Source organism: Heptranchias perlo, chromosome 4 (genome assembly GCF_035084215.1).
Source record: "Heptranchias perlo isolate sHepPer1 chromosome 4, sHepPer1.hap1, whole genome shotgun sequence".
Classification (NCBI taxonomy): domain Eukaryota; kingdom Metazoa; phylum Chordata; class Chondrichthyes; order Hexanchiformes; family Hexanchidae; genus Heptranchias; species Heptranchias perlo.
This window is the reverse complement of record NC_090328.1, coordinates 79,728,402-79,746,008: the sequence shown is the minus strand read 5'-3', so window position 1 is coordinate 79,746,008 and position 17,607 is coordinate 79,728,402. Positions and strand designations below refer to the sequence as shown.

At 44.5% G+C, this 17,607-nt stretch overlaps 1 protein-coding gene across 1 annotated transcript in view; it reads right to left on the bottom strand.

The window, feature by feature from the left end:
- zmp:0000001301 (rab9 effector protein with kelch motifs) overlaps nt 1-17,607 on the bottom strand; it is a 126,156-nt gene that overhangs the window by 68,124 nt on the left and 40,425 nt on the right. Inside the window, exons 9-11 of the mRNA XM_067982322.1 lie at nt 3,088-3,188; nt 725-810; nt 548-629 (exon numbers count right to left, since the gene is read on the bottom strand). Coding sequence (XP_067838423.1) covers nt 548-629; nt 725-810; nt 3,088-3,188 — 269 coding nt within the window. The remainder of the gene's footprint in view (nt 1-547; nt 630-724; nt 811-3,087; nt 3,189-17,607) is intronic.

Genomic DNA, 17,607 nt, shown 5'->3' with positions numbered 1-17,607 from the left:
AGCTTAGTGGTATAAACTGGGCGACATGGACATGTTGGGCCGAAGGGCCTGTTTCCATGTTGTAACTTCTATGATTCTATGATTCTATGATCTTGTTGGGTTTGCTACGTAACAGCTAAAAAAGTTCTCCCAAATGCAATTTAAGAATTCTGTGCCCTCTATACCTTTTGCACTGATTATATCCCAGTTAATATTAGGGTGGTTGAAATTCCCTACTGTTACTGCCTTATTGTTTTTGCACTTCTCAGAAATTTGCCTGCATATTTGCCCTTCTATCTCACTCAGAATGTTTGGGGGGTAAATTCACATCTTATCACTCCATGACATTACATTCTAGCACAAAACATGTTGCCTTCAAGCAGTTCAAATAGTTAAAATAAAAAAAGTTCTCTCAAAGAAATGTACTTACACTCTGAAACAACTGGACAAGCCATGTTTCCCGTATTAGAGTTTTCAGTCTAATTATGTTGCTTATCAAGACAATTTCCCATGCATTTATATTACAATAAAATAAATATTCATAAAATCATACCAACAAGACACTTACCAAGGCTCAATTTCACAACATCATTTAATGTTGTTATGCTGCCCCCCTGGTCATTATATGATCCACCAAATATATAGATATCCTGTATTTAACAATATTGTTACTGTAATTTAAAACATTTTTAATAATTTAGTTAATAATACAGTAAAGCACAACATAGCACAACTTTAAATCTACCTTATCATGGTGTGATGTGAAAGTATGGTGTCCCCTGCCAGATGGTCCTTCACCTTTGACCTCACACTGGCTCCAAGTCAAAGTTACTGAAACAATAAAGTTCAATTTATTGATTGATGGACGAAAATAAATTATTGTGTCACATGCCACAGAATCATAGAAGTTTACAGCACAGAAGGAGGCCTTTCGGCCTATCATGCCTGCGCCAGCTCTTTGCTAAAGATCACAAGATAATTATGGAACGCCATTTGGCCCATCTTAGTTTGTCCATCCAGAATGATCCTAAAGGCCTGCTATTACCACATTCAATTGGTTCTTAAATAATTTCAGGTTTTTCACCTCCACTACTCTATCTGGGAGACCATTCTATATGTTAATCACTCTTTGTGTGAAGAAAAACATTCCACTATCAGTCCTAAATTTGCCTTTTACTGGTTTGAACCTGTGGCCCTTGTCGTACACTTGGCAATTTAACTTAAAGCAATTTTTCAAATTTATCTTCTCTATACCCGTAACAATCTTACATACCTCTATAAAATCATTTCCCAGCTGCCTTCTTTCAGGGTTGAAAAGCCCAACTCCTTCAATCTTTCCTCATAATTCAAACCTCTAAGACCAGGGATCAGTCACCTCACTGTTTTCTGTACTGCCTCCAAAACTTGAACGTCTCCCTTGTGTCTCAGTGACTCGAACTGGATGCAATACTGAGGATGTGGTCCAACGAGAGCACTATACAGTTTGATGGCAACATCATCTGATTTGTATTCTACTGTTTGAATACATCCTGTAGCTGAACATCCTGTTAGTTTTGTTGATTGCTGCTCTGCTTTGGATGGACATGTTGAACGTCAAGTCTACTAAGACACCTAGGTCTCTTTCAATTTCATCCATAGGCACTTCAACACCATTTATGGAGCACTGTGTTACCCATTTTTCCTTCAAACGTGCAGAGGTTTACACTTATATCAGCATTAAATCTCATCTGCCATTGATCTGCCCACTTACATATATTGCCCAACACATGCTGCAACTTCTTAGCTGCCTGCTTTGAATCCACTGCCCCTCCTAGTTTGGTATTAGTTTGAGTCCATGTCACTGGTGTAAATCAGAAACAGTTGTGGTCCAACACTGATCCCTGGGACAATCCGCACAGAATTTGACCTTACCCGTCGTAACTCGTCTGACAGCTACCTATTGTTTTCTATCTTCAGCTAATTTTTTTTATCCATACCCAAGTTTTACCCTGAATCCCCACAGCTTTGAGATTAGCTAAATAACCTTTCATGTGGAACTTTGTTCAATGTTTTTTTGAAATCTAGGTGCACCACATTGTAAGGCTTTCCACAATCCACGAGGGATGTTGCTTTCTCAAAAAAGTTAAGGAGGCTGATCAGTCAGAATTTTCCCTTTCTGAATCCACATTGACTGCTGTTTACTAAGTTATTATGTGCCTAATCTCCCACCAAAGCTATTGCAGGAGATAAGGATAACCCCGTGGAAATTCAGAGCCATAATCTTCAAGTTTACACCCGATAATAGATTCCATTATTTCAATGTAAGAATAATAGTTCTGTAGTTGACTGTGTCTGATTTGTTGCCCTTTTTGAATATGGGCACCACATCGACCTGTTTCCAATCTACTGGTACTGCCTAATACCCATTGCCCTGCTCGCTCCCCATAATTCTGTATCTTCCTCTGCTTTGAATATTTATTCAAACACTATATACATCCTGGATTTGAACTCTCCAGACTAAAGGACACATTTCAAAATAACATACTAAAGTTGAGGTAAAAATGATCCAATGCAGTCAGAACTGCAGGATATGTGGTGCAAAATAAGTATATATACAGCTTGAAATCAATTATTTTTAATTTGTCAGAATTCTCTGAAATAAGAAATATTTTGCAGCGTGGAAAGGAATTCAATTATACATGAAGTAGGTAAGAAAGTTTCATAAGGGATAATAATGGGAATTTTGAAGTGTGTTAAACAGTTCGCAGAGTAACACATCAAAGGGTTCAGATTACATTCTAAACCATGATATAGTCTCCAACCTGTGGGGTGGGGAGGGTGGTTTTATTCCATTTTTAATCAGTTTGTTCACATGGAGGGTAAATGCTGACTTGGATTGGTTAGGCCAAATATCCGGTTTTGTGTTGTATTTTCTATGTATTTCTACGTATTTATTTGCTAGGCGCCTCTCGCCAATAAATGGAAGTGCTATTGTACCGCACCATTTTTACTAAAGTGAAATCTGGTTTTAATTCATTAACTGTAAACGAGGAATACCATACCATGAACATATTACACAGCACTAATAAACTAAACTTTAGTGCATAAAAACAGGATTGAATTGAGTACCTGTATCAAGCACATGGATATCCTTATAATATAAATTCTCTACTGCACTGCCCCCAAATAAATATAGAAGTTCTCCCACTGTAGCAAATGTGTGATTACATCTAAAAGAAGAGAGATAATAGTTAATTCTTACTACATTAGAAATATTGAAGGAAATTTTCAATATAATTTTTGAGATGAGATTAAAAATCCCCCAGTCCTTCTAACACTGCAAATTAAGTTTTAGGAAAGGAGCTCTAAACAATTCTTGTGCGTTTTTCTTATCTCAGAAAGTTTTAAAACCATGTCAAGAAGTCCCAGAAAACACTAAATATTGTTGCAAGGCTTTTGCTGGATGGTATAGAGTACCAGACCACGAGGACTCTAAGGCCAGGAGCATCCTCAGAGCTGCTCCCGCACCGCAGGCGTTTCATAAGAACATAAGAAATAGGAGCAGGAGTAGGCCAATCGGCCCCTCGAGCCTGCTCCGCCATTCAATAAAATCATGGCTGATCTGATCCTAACCTCAAATCTAAATTCATGTCCAATTTCCTGCCCGCTCCCCATAACCCCTAATTCCCTTTACTTCGAGGAAACTGTCGATTTCTGTTTTAAATTTATCTAATGATGTAGCTTCCACAGCTTCCTGGGGCAGCAAATTCCACAGACCTACTACCCTCTGAGTGAAGAAGTTTCTCCTCATCTCAGTTTTGAAAGAGCAGCCCCTTATTCTAAGATTATGCCCCCTCGTTCTAGTTTCACCCATCCTTGGGAACATCCTTACCGCATCCACCCGATCAAGCCCCTTCACAATCTTATATGTTTCAATAAGATCGCCTCTCATTCTTCTGAACTCCAATGAGTAGAGTCCCAATCTACTCAACCTCTCCTCATATGTCCACCTCCTCATCCCCGGGATTAACCGAGTGAACCTTCTTTGTACTGCCTCGAGAGCAAGTATGTCTTTTCTTAAGTTTCCGGTTTCTTCACCGGAAGTGCGGCGGAAACTCTGTTTACACTCGTAAATGGGATTGCCGCTGCACTTCCGGAGAAGTAACGCCCGCGGAGCAGGAGCAGCTCAGAGGAATTTCCCGTCCTAAGGTGCTGTAACAAGGAGTGATATGCACAACGTGAGTTGGAGGCCAGGTACTACTCTACAGGGAGGGAGGGAAAGTCAGAGGGAAATTCTCTTTTTTAATATTTGTTCATGGGATGTGGACGTCTCTGGCAAGGCCAGCATTTATTGCCCATCCCTAATTGCCCTTGAGAAGGTGGTGGTGAGCCGCCTTCTTGAACTGCTGCAGTCCATGTGGTGAAGGTTCTCCCACAGTGCTGTTAGGAAGGGAATTCCAGGATTTTGACCCAGCGACAATGAAGGAACGGCGATATATTTCCAAGTCGGGATGGTGTGTGACTTGGAGGGGAATGTGCAGGTGGTGTTGTTCCCATGTGCCTGCTGTCCTTCTAGGTGGTAGAGGTCGTGGGTGTGGGAGGTGCTGTCGAAGAAGCCTTGGCGAGTTGCTGCAGTGCATCCTGTGGATGGTACACACTGCAGGCACGGTGCACCGGTGGTGAGGGGAGTGAATGTTTAGGGTGGTGGATGGGGTGCCAATCAAGCGGGCTGCTTTGTCCTGGATGGTGTCGAGCTTCTGGAGTGTTGTTGGAGCTGCACTCATCCAGGCAAGTGGAGAGTATTCCATGACACTCCTGACTTGTGCCTTGCAGATGGTGGAAAGGCTGTGGGGAGTCAGGAGGTGAGTCACTTGCCGCAGGATACCCAGCCTCTGACCTGCTCTCGTAGCCACTGTATTTATATGGCTGGTCCAGTTAAGTTTCTGGTCAATGGTGACCCCCAGGATGTTGATGGTGGGGGGATTCGGCGATGGTAATGCCGTTGAATGTCAAGGGGAGGTGGTTAGACTCTCTTTTATTGGAGATGGTCATTGCTTGGCACTTGACTGGCGCGAATGTTACTTGCCACTTATGGGCCCAAGCCTGGATGTTGTCCAGGTCTTGCTTCATGCGGGCATGAACTGCTTCGTCCTGGCTGGTCACTAAGACTAGCGACGCATGTTAATAAGGCCATAAAAGAAGCAAACAAAACACTGGGGTTAATTTCTAGAGGGACAGAATTGAAAAGCAGGGAAGTTATGTTAAACTTGTATAGAACCTTGGTTAGGCCACACTTGGAGTACAGTTTTGGCCTCCATATTATAAAAAGGATATAGAGACACTGGAGAAAGTGCAAAAAAGATTTACTAGGATGATACCAGAACTGAGAGGTTATTCCTGTCAGGAAACATTGAACAGGCTGGGGCTCACTTCTCTAGAAAAGAGAAGACTGAGGGATGACCTGATAGAGGTCTTTAAGATAATGTAGAGAAGATGTTTCCACTTGCCAGGGAGACCAGAACTAGGGACCATAAATATAAGAAAGTCACTAATAAATCCAATAGGGAATTCAGGAGAAACTTCTTTACCCAGAGAGTGGTTAAAATGTGGAACTCGCTACCACAAGGAGTAATTGAAGCGTCTGGCATAAATGCATTTAAGGGGAAGCTAGATAAACACATGAGGGAGAAAGGAATAGAAGGATATGTTGATGAAGAAGGGTGGGAGGAGGCTTGTGTGGAGCATGAACACCGGCATTGACCTGTTGGGCCGAATGGCCTGTTTCTGTGCTGCACATTCTATGTAATTCTATATAATTATGTACACCACCTATCATCCATTTTCAGAGTGGCTTCAACAAAACAGACAGGTTCAATTCCCACACTCTGACTTTTGAGACCTTTCAATGTGATAAAGTAATATACAAATCCAAATAATTCTCTTCATAAGAACAAACAAAAATAAATGATCCTGTACCATATTCTCAAGTCAAACTACTTTAACTCACCAAGTAAGGATACATTTTTCTGAATATTTCATCAACTGCCACTGTGTAAGGGGTATCTTGGTGAGACCAGTGTGGGCAAATAAGTGTCAGCCTTTTCCTATACTACCCTGCCCCCTAAAGGAGCATTACATTATTTACAATTATCAATGCCAGTTTTTAAAGACACAGTTTTATGGTTCACACTCATGAATGAAACCATTTCTGTAAATTTATTTTGAAACTTGTTTACACCTGTTACAGGATATTCCAGTGATTTCAACTGGACGGGTTTTATAACGGGCAGATAATCAGTTCCGCCAGATAACTGCCCATTTCGTGAAGACAAAAATTTATCCGATGATCTTTACTCTCATTGGTATGCCTTCCCTGAAAACTGGTGTCTCTACTTACGGAAAATAGAATCATAGAAAATTTACGGCGCAGAAGGAGGCCATTCGGCCCACCATGTCCGTGCCAGCCAAAAATGAGCCACCCAACCAACCCTAAATTACAATGCACTTGGATATCATAACACAGCGGTACTGGAGGCAGCATAAATTATGGAGCATCGCCAAATTAGATAATGTACAAAATTACAAGTACCAGTAGCAGAAGCAAACAGGTTATTATGTGACACAACCATGCAGAATTGTTTCTCACCTGGCGACGCTACAATCAGTCTGGCAAATGGACACAGAGGTAAAATTTTGTCTTCACCGCATGGGTGGTAATCCGGTGGAGCAGATTGGCTGCCAGTTACAGAACCCGTCCAATTGAAATCAATGGAATGAAAATAGGGACATAGGAACAGGAGTAGGCCATTCAGCCCCTCGAGCCTGTTCTGCCATTCAATTAGATCATGGCTGATTTGTATCTTAACTCCATCGACTCACCTTGGTTACGTAACCCTTAATACCCTTGCCTAATAAAAAAATCTATCAATCTCAGTTTTAAAATTTTCAATTGAACTAGCCTCAACAGCTTTTTGGGGGAAGAGAGTTCCAGATTTCCACTACACTTTGAGTGAAGAAATGATTTCTGACATCACCCCTGAATGGCCTAACTCTAATTTTAAGGTTTTGCTTCCATGTTCTGGACCCCCCAACCAGAGGAAATAGTTTCTCTCTATCCACTCTATCAACTCCTTTGATCATCTAAAACACCTCAATTAGATCACCGCTTAATGTTCTATATTCAAGGGACTACAAGCCTAGTCAATGCAACATGTTTAACATTTTAGCCCTGGTATCATTCTGGTGAATCTGCGCTGCACCACCTCCAAGGCAAGTATATCCTTCCTGGTGAGGTGCCCAAAACTGAATGCAGTGTTCCAGATGGGGTCTAACAGCTGTAACATAACTTCCACCCTTGGTATTCCAGCCCTCTTGAGATAAAGGCCAACATTCCATTAGCCTTTTAAATTCTTTTTTGTACCTCTCCACTAACTTTTTAGAGATTTCTGTACTTGGACCCCTAAATCGCTCTGCTCATCCACAGTTCCTTGCTTTTTGCTATTTAGAAAATACTCTGATCTATCTTTCTTAGATCCAAAGTGAATGACCTCACACTGTCCCAAACTGAACTCCATCTGCCAGTTTTGCCCACTTACTTAATCTATCAATGTCCCTTTGCAACTTTCTGCCCCCATCTACACTATTTACTGTACCACCTAACTCAGTGTCATCAGCAAACTTAGATATATGGATCTCTATCAGACATGTTCTATAAGAGGTGGGCAATCTGCTACACTAGATTACTGCTCATACGGCGAAGATGAAAATTTAGCCCTTTATTTCGCTTGATTGCAAAGAGGCCGAAAGTTCAACTTCCAACTAATGGCTGTCAGTGCACTGTAATCCTAAAGTCTGGATGGAAACTATCATGTGAATAGGAAAAAATAATTCCCATGTACATATCCCTTTAGCTTTAATAAAAGAGTCCTGTGTTAGACTGTTTAATTAACAACTTGGTGACAAAGAAGTCCATGAGCTCCTCGCACTTGTTGTTAGAGGTGAGGGTGGAGGGGGCAGGGGAGATAGGTTTAAGGAGATGGATGGTAGTGAAAAAAAGAATCTGGGAGTTATCTTTCCTTTCCAGGATGATCCTAGAGTAATGGATACTTTTGCTAGAAGACATCAGGTCTCGGTAGAACTTAATGCAGTCCAGCCAGCTCTGGTGATGGATAACTAAGCCAATTGTGCACCAGGTAGTGGTTAGAATGTGGAACCCGCTACCTCATGGAGTAGTTGAGGCGAATAGCATAGATGCAATTAAGGGGAAGCTAGATAAAACACATGAGGGAGGAAGGAATAGAAGGTTATGCTGATAGGGTTAAATGAAGAGAGATGGAAGGAAGCTCGTATGGAGCTTAAACACCGACATAGGCCAGTTGAGCCGAATGGCCTGTTTCTTTACATTCTATGTAATTCTAGGTAGTAGATAAACTCAAGGCTACACCCCTTAAGCTTGAGGGAGCGAAGATGAGGACTGTATCAGGAGAATGACCAGGATTGAAGACAGAAAAGGTTTTACTGGGGACAACGGCATCAAAGTTAGAGGTGATGGAGTGGTTCAGCAAATCAATAGCTGCAGAAGATTCATGGCAAAGCCCAAAGTTTAGGCAGTTGGGTGTTTAAAAGTACAGTTGTAAGCGACTTAGGGTAGAGTTTTTTTCCAGGGACACACAGAAGGAAGTGGGCTTGGAAGAGGTAGGGGTGTAGGTGGTGATGGATATAAGGAAGTGTTCGGAGATGGCCTTGTCTGTGATCGAGACCACAGGAGTAGTATTGAAAGTGCACGAGTGTGAATGTCAGGCAAGGACTGGATCAGGGCCAGCTTTGAGATCTCTCCACAATGAAATAGACTATTGACACTCAGGCCTAGGCTTTCTGGGTATGTACTGCCAGTTTTCCAGTAGATGCTGAACAGATGGGACAGACTTTGCTGCATCGCCACCTCTGCCCACTGTTTTCCAGAGGGTGGGCCTGTTGGTTTAAAAGATGCCCATCCATATGTGGGCAGGTATATACAAATAACAGCATAATGACAGAAACATAGCCTTCGCTGTGTTCCCGTTATTTGCTCTGATTAAACACTGGATGCAGTTAGATCCCGTCATCCAGTGTTCACAGGTCACTGGAGGGACAAAGAAAACATTGCTTGCAACAAAGGTCTGTTCTATGGCTTGACAAGCTCCGCCATGCACAGGCCAGAGAATAGCATTAACCTTTTACTGGCAGCTGTGAGGCTGCCGGCACTCCCTCCCAGTGGCAGGCCTCTGTGGCCTATTGCTATTGATTTCCACCTCGATTCTGGCAAGACTCCAGGCAGAGTTTGGGGAGCCTGCCTCTAGCAGACCTGCCCCTCTGGAGATGCCCGTTCCCATTGAGAGCCTAAGTCTCATTGTCCAGACTCGAATATGAAGAATGGCCACCTCAATAAAGTCTACCAATGCCTGTGGAACTGTGTCCAAGCGCGAATCACTGCGTTCAGGAGAGGCGAAGGGAAAAAAGTTTACAGATCCAATGGTATGAAAACTGACAGGTGAAGCTGACCCAAATTTACTGCTGACTCTCAATGAAGAAGCTTAATGGCATTTTCTGTTTTTTGGTGGAGGAGGCTGCACATATGCACATGCAATTCAGATACTGCATGAATGTGTCAGAAGTTGTGTGAATACATCAGACTCTGTGCGCAAATGCTTTGTTTTGTTATAAGTCAGGCAGAGTCGCCAATGGAAAGCATAGGTAGGGTCTTACAGGGATGGATATGATCATCAATCTAAGCATTTAGGCTGTTTTGTCATCCTAATGATAAATCTTACTTGACTGATTCATATCACAAATGCCAGATGTTTACGCTGATTTTGGCTCCAGTATGATCTTTGCCTTTCAGTATAAAAGGATCTAAGTGTCTTATAAATTCTCACGAAACAACGCTACTGCATTGTTTCAACCACAGCTTCAGCAACAGATGTTCCTTTTCTCCATTAATCAGATTCACTGAACTGTAGTTGAAGGGCTAGGATCCAGGAAATAAGAAACAAGCTTTTGTAAAATGCTACTTTTGGAGGAATTGAGGGGGTGAAATTGGTCTTTGCCACTAGTACGAAACAGGCAATAGAAAATCAGCAGCCCGTTTTACATACCGACTGATTTTCTTTTCCATTTGGAAAATCGAGCAAGGCGTAAAATGAATGGCCGATTTTCTATTGCCCATTTCATACTAACATCCAGGACCAATTTCACCCTCTGAATTTCCAACAGGTTTAACGGACAGATATGATTTGCAAACTGCATTTTATTTTTTCACTGTATGGTTGCTTTGACTAGTAGACTAATGTTTTGACTGATAGACAAACACCTAATTATGTGAATATTTTTAAATGTCAGATATCTGTACTTTTATGCTGCAAGACTATTCACAAAAAGGCCCCGATATTAGCGTGGAGGCAGAGTGGCAGCGGGGGAGTGACTGGGCGCGTGGGTAACCTGCCCAATAAAATCTGTCCGTTCCCCACGCGATCGTGGGTAGATTGGAGCCACTGAACGTGGCTTCCGGGTTTGCCGTCCGAATGCTGCGCAGCGGGCAGACTGCGCACCCGCATCACAGGCTGTCAGCTGGAGGAGCTCTATTTAAAGGGGCAGTCCTCCAATGGCTGCTCCTGGAGCAAACACCCTCACAGCACAATGGAGCAGCACAGGGGAAAGGCTGCTCCAAGATTGAGTGATGCCTCACTCCAGGTGCTACTGGATGAGGTGAGGAGGAGGAGGGATGACTTCTACTCGGCGGACAGGAGGAAGTGGCCTGCCTCTGCCACCAAGAAGTCCTGGCTCGAGGTGGCAGAGGAGGTCACCAGCAACTACATCTCCTGCGCCTGGATCCAGTGCAGGAAGCACTTCAATGACCTAACTAGGTCAGCTAAAGTGAGTACACTTACTCATTCTCCAACATTCCGTCTTCCACATCACCGCCCCCACCCCACAACTCATTCTGCACTGCCAACACTACTCTATCACATCACTCCTCACACCCACTTAAGGCTCACCCTCAACTTACCTGCACTTCCTCACCTCCCCATTACTCACCCCACCACTGCCACTCAACCCAATCCTCATACAATGTAATGGCTCTGTCTCATACTCACCCTCTGATGCATCTCTTTCACGGTCAGCCGCACCAAAACCAATGCATTCATCGGTTGGCCACGTCACCATCACTCACTCACACGTCTGTACTTTCTCCCCTTAGAGGAGAAGAGTGCCCAGAATGCACGGGAGAGGGCGAGGACCGCAGGAGGGCTGCAACAGATCGTTGTCCTCACAGACACGGAGCAGGAGGCGCTGGAGCTGAGCCGAACCCTCGAGTGCCTGTCCATCGGGGACGCCGAGACTGGCACCCAACAAACGTCTGGTAGCAGAACTTTAACATTCAGCACACACAATATGAATTGATGTTAACCTGCCTTGCCATCTTCAGCACCTCAGTATGCTTATCGCAACATGACACATCTGTGATCATGCTTATTATTGCCTTCTGTTCTCTTACAGGGCCTTCAGCAACTGTTGTGACGGCAGAGGGCAATTCCTCAGAAGACCTGCCGGCCTCTGAGAGTGCACCGTCACATCTAAGCGAGCCGTCCACCAGCGCAGATACACACACCTCGGTGGGTCCTAGTCCACAGTTAATTGGGATCGCACAGTGAGTTACCACACACATGTGAGCATGAGCAGACACTGGTGGCAGGGGCAGCTGTGGAGAGTCCACGTTGGTGGGAGCACTCCTCTCCAGGCTCTGCTCAGCTGGACACAGATGCTGAACCCTGGGGGCCATCCTTTAAAAGGAGAATGATCGAGGGGCAGCAGCACATTTGCAAGGTGCTGGAACAGGTGCCACATGCACTCTCCACAATCGCGCAGAGGATGGAGGAGTCCAACTCCTGCATTGGTGGAATGGTGGCACAGGTACAGGAGGGAATCTCTGAGATACTGTCACAGGGACGTGAGGGCATCTCTGAGATAGTGTCGTGGGTAAGTGCAGGAATGTCTGCGATGGAGGGAAGGCTAGCCTCCATTGAGCTCCAAACACGGCTCACAAATTAGTCCATTCAGGCCCTGACAACGGCCGTTCAGACTCAGGGTGAACAACATTCTGCCGCCTTAAACAGGCAGGCAGATACACTAGCACTGGCCTTAGAAGGCTTCACACATGTCCTCCAAACTGTCATCCAGCAGGGTGGTAGGAGTGGTGTGGGCCTGGCCCTGGGGAGGGATGATGGCGAAAGGGGACATGGAAGTGGGGACACCACTCAAAGCGCTCCCACATCTCACCCGTTGCCCCCCTCTCAACCAGTACCTGAAATGCTGCCTCCTCTCCAGGTCACCGAGTCTGCCCCTGCACAGGTGCAGGTGGAGCAGTCTTTGGAGGGGCCCTCACAGGCACCAAAACCCAGAGGGCATAGGCCCAAATCATCTAATCGGTCAGGGCATAAACAAGGGCAACCTGCCACTACCTCTGCTGCAGCCACAGGGGAAGCACCACGTAGGAGTAGCCGGAAGCGAAAGGTGAAGGTTTTGTAAGCATGAAGGGTAAGCACAAGGGTGTTTGACGGTTGGTCATGTGTTTTATTTATATTTGCTTTTTGTTAAACTCACATTAAATATTATTATTGTTACCACTACTGCCATGTCTTGGCCATTCTTGACTGGCTTCTGTAATAGGACCCTTTCATGAGGTTCACCATGAACGGCGACACTTGATGCCACCCATTGGGTCATTCTACAGTGGGTGTATGTGTAGTTGCACCACTGTTTGGTGCAGGGAGGGGTGGGGGAGGGGGCGCTGGTGTGGGTGCTGCTCTATCCAGATGGTTTGAGGACTGGACTCTTCACACTGTCTGATGTTAGGAGAACCATTCACATATCAGTGATTCCAGGTGAGCTGCTGTTCTGCCCATGGGTTGCTCCTCCTCCTCCTCAATGTGGGTGGCAGATGTGGGTGGGGCCTCCTCAAGCGGAACCCCTCTCTTTTGTGCGATGTAGTGCACATGATCAAGGCACCTGAAGCGCATCTTGAGCAGCCCTATAGCATGCTCAATTGTAGACCTGGTAGCGATATGGCTGTCGTTATATCGACGCTGTTGCTCGATGATGGGGTTTCTCAGAGGTGTCATGAGCCACACGTGCAGGGGGTATCCTTTGTCCCTGAGGAGCCAGCCCTTACGGGTGTTCGGTGCGTGGAAGAGAGGCGGAATATTGGATTCCCGGAGGATGAAGGAATCGTGGCAGCTGCCAGGGTATCTGCCACACACGTGAAGGAATCTCTTGCAGTGGTCACAAATGAGCTGAGTGTTGATGGAGTGATACCCTTTCCTGTTGATGAACATTCCTGGCTCGTGTGGAGGTGCTTGTATTGCTATATGCGTGCAATCGATTACACCCTGCACCCGTGGAAAGCCAACAACAGCGTGGAATCCCACTGCCCTCTCCATCTGGCTGAGGTCATCCATAGGGAAGTTGACGTAGAGCGAGGCCCTGCAAAACAAGCCATCGGTGACCTGCGTTATGCACTTGTGTGCAGACGACTGAGAGACCCCGGCGATGTCCCCGGTGGCACCCTGGAATGATCTGGAGGCGAAGAAGTTGAGGGCAGTGGTGACTTTGACAGCGGCAGGTAAGGAGATGCTGCTCGGCCCAGCCGGGAGCAGCTCGGCATGAAGGAGGCTGCAGATGTCTGCGACTACCCGGCAACAGACTCTGAGCCTCCAAATGCACTGCTCCTCAGAGAGGTCCAGGAAGCTGAGCCTTGTCTGTAGACCCTGTCGCTCTCTCTGTTGTTGCCCTCCGTGCTGTTGTGCAGGTGCCTGTGGTGCAGCACTATGTTGTGGGGCTCTATGTGGCGGAGGTGGACGCCATGCCTGGTGAGGCTGGTGATGTTGCACATCCTCAGATGTAGCGGTGAATGCAGCCATGGCGCCCCCACCCTGCGGTGCGAGTTTGAGGGGGTCCGCAAAATAGTTAAATATGTTTGCATGGCAGAATTTTGAGTGAAAACACAAAGATCTTGCAGCCAAAACTTTGTCTGAAGTGACAGAGTGCCCTAAATGCTGCAATAAATGACGTTTTCTCACCACCTGTCAAATAAGCATTTGAATCTCCCACTGGCTGCTGGCTGAAGCACGTCTGTTGCAACAAGGAGTGTTTCCCAAAGCACGGGAAACACACTGAGAATCCTTCAAAATCGCACCGCTGCCAAAACGTCGAGTCAATCAAGTAGTTCAAGTACTTCAACTAACTGACAAACTATGCAAAGTATCATCCCGCCAGCTTTAATTACCAGTGGGACTTCCTCAGTCGGGAGGTGCGCGCGGACCCAGATGCGTCACTGGGGAACCCGGAGGGGTCGGCGGGTTGGAGCCAGGCTCCCAACCCGCTCGGGATTTCAGCGTTTTTTGGAGTCCCCCCCGCCCCCAACGCACCCACTCCTTCACCCGAAAACCGAACCCAAAGAGTTTTGGTGTTATTTAACTGTCAGTATTGAATAAGGTGTCAGAAAATTGTAACAAAGATATTCAGTGATACACTGACAGCCCAAAGTGTTCATTGGCCGATCAGGCCTTCAATAAAGTATAAAACTATTATACTTGAAAATCTTCAGTGGAATTTTTGGATTTTTAAAATTGAAGGAAAACTCCTGATGTCACCATAAATTTAACAAGGTTTTTTCAGCCGTGTTTTATCCTACCATTCGTACTTCAAGACAACAGCTATTGCTTGAACGTGCCTCCAGTGTAAAGCCCAATTTAGAAAGGAAAATATTTTCTCAGTTTTTGTTCCTTTTTTTAACATTGAGAAACCTACATGCCGGTATAAACCCACAGAGCAGGAAACCATCAAGGTTGCAGAGAGAAAATGAACTATGTCAGGAAGGGTGTTGCCAAGCCTGGGTTTCAGAAGTCTGTAAATTGTAAGAAGAACAGTGACCACAATATTATTAGATTCAACTGGATCAGACAAGCCAAAGTTGTCAAGAATTTTATGCTGGTTGCAGAATGCAAGACGGCTAGATTTGCAGAGATAGCAGAGGACTTGAATTGGGTCATTTGGGCAACCCTAATAGGTGGGAATATTATCAACACAGAAAAAAAATGGAATAACTTTAAAACCATCCAAATGTAAAAGGAAGCCATGCTCGTCCCTAAAGTCAAAAGAAGGGCACATGAAAAAACAAAGCTAAAGCGGTCATGTGCAAGGTCAAATCAATCTTAAACAAAAATAGCTTTGTGGACTAAAAGAAAATAACTCTCAGAAAAACAGGGATAGATATCAAGCTCAGCTAAAAGCAATAAAAGTTCCTATCAGAGCAACCAAAATATTATTTAATTGGAGAAGATGACTGTGGATAACTGCAACAGCAATAGTACAATCTTTCTTAGCTATATTACATCAAGTCTACAGTACAGAAACAGGCCATTCAACCCAACTGGTCCAGACCGGCATTTATGCTCCACAAGAGTCTCCTCCCTCCCTACTTCATCTAACCCTATCAGCATATCCTTCTATTCCTTTCTTCCTCGAGTGCTTATCTAGCTTCCCTTTAAATGCATCTATGCTATTTGCCTCAACTACTCCTTGTGGTAGGGCATTCCACATTCTTACCACTCTTTGGGTAAAGAAGTTTCTCCTGAATTCCCTACTGGATTTATTAGTGACTGTCTTAAATTTATGACCTCTAGTTTTGGATGCCCCCACAAGTGGAAACATTGGCAAATGGAATGCAATCCAGAGAAGTGTTAGGTAATGCATTTGGGGAGGACAAACAAAGCAAGGGAATTCACAATAAATGGGAGGATACAGAGAGGTGCAGAGGAACAGAGGGACCTTGGAATGCATGTCCACAGATCCCTGGGTAGCAGGACAGGTAGATAAGGACAGGCATACTGGATACTTTCCTTTATTAGCCGAGGCATAGAATATAAGAGCAGGGAGGTTATGCTGGAACTGTATAAAACACTAGTTAGGCCACAGCTTGAGTACTGCGTACAGTTCTGGTCATCACGTTACAGGAAAGATGTAATTGCACTAGAGAGGGTACAGAGGAGATTTACAAGGATGTTGCCAGGACTGGTGAGTTTTAGCTATGAGGAAAGATTGGAACAGAGGAGACTGAGAGATGATTTAATTGAGGTGTATAAAATTATCAGGGGCCTAGATAGAGCGGATAGGAAGGACCTATTTTCCTTAGCAGAGGGGTAAATAACCAGGGGGCATAGATTTAAATTAATTGGTAGAAGGATTAGAGGGAAGCTGAGGAGAACTTTTTTCACCCAGAGGGTGGTGGGGGTCTGGAACCCACTGCCTGAAAGGGTGGTGGAGGCAGAAACCCTCAATGCATTTAAAAACTACTTGGATGTGCACTTGAAGTGCCGTAACCTACAAGGCTACGGACCAAGAGCTGGAAAGTAGGATTAGGATGGATAGCTCTTTTTCAGCCGGCATGGACACGATGGGCCGAATGACCTCCTTCTGTGGCGTAACTTTCTACAAGTCTATGATTTTCTCCATGCCTACCCTATCAAACCCTTTCATTACCTTAAAGACATCCATCAGGTCACCCCTCAGTCTTGTCTTTTCTAGAGAAAAGAGCCCCAGCCTGTTCAGCCTTTCTTCTCAGTTCTAGTATCATCCTTGTGAATCTTTTTTGCACCTTCTCCAATGCCTCTATATCCTTTTTATAATATGGAGACCAGAACTGTGCACAGTACTCCAAGTGTAGTCTAACCAAGGTTCTATTACAAGTTTAACATAACTTCTTTGCTTTTCAATTCTATCACTCTAGAAATGAACCCCAGTGCTTGGTTTACCTTTTCCATGGCCTTATTAACCCACATTGCTACTTTTAGTGATTTGTGTATCTATACCCCGAAATCCTCTACCCCATCTAGACTCTACATTTCCAAGCAATTATGTTGGCTCCTTATTCTTCCAACCAAAATGCACCACCTCACACTTATCTATATTGAAATTCATTTGCCAATTGCACGCCCATTCTGCAAGTTTATTAATGTCTTCTTGAATTTTGCCGCATTCTTCCTTTGTATTAACTACACCCCCCAATTTGGTGTCATCTACAAATTTTGAAATTGTACTTCCGATTCCAGAGTCCAAATTGTTAATATAAATTGTGAACAACAGTAGTCCCAGCACTGATCCCTGGGAACACCACTTCCCACCTTTTGCCAGTCTGAGTAGCTACCCTTAACGCCTACTCTCTGTTTTCTGTTTTGTAGCCAGCTTGCTATCCATTCTGCTACCTGTCCCCTGACTGCACATGCTCTGACCTTAATCATGGGTCTACAATGTGCTCCCTTGTCAAAGGCCTTTTGAAAATCCAAATGTATTACATCTACTGCCTTACCTTTGTCTACTCTTTCTGTTACTTCTTCAAATAATTCAATAGGGTTGGTCAAGCATGACCTTCCCTTCTGAAACCTGTGTTGACCACTATTATATTTTCATTTTCTAGATTTTTTCCATTACATCTTTGAGTAAAGATTCCATTATCTTTCCTACCACCGACATTAAGCTAACTGGTCTATAGTTCCCTGGACTGGTTCTATCTCCCTTTTTAAATATAGGCTTAAAATTAGCTGTCCGCCAGTCCTC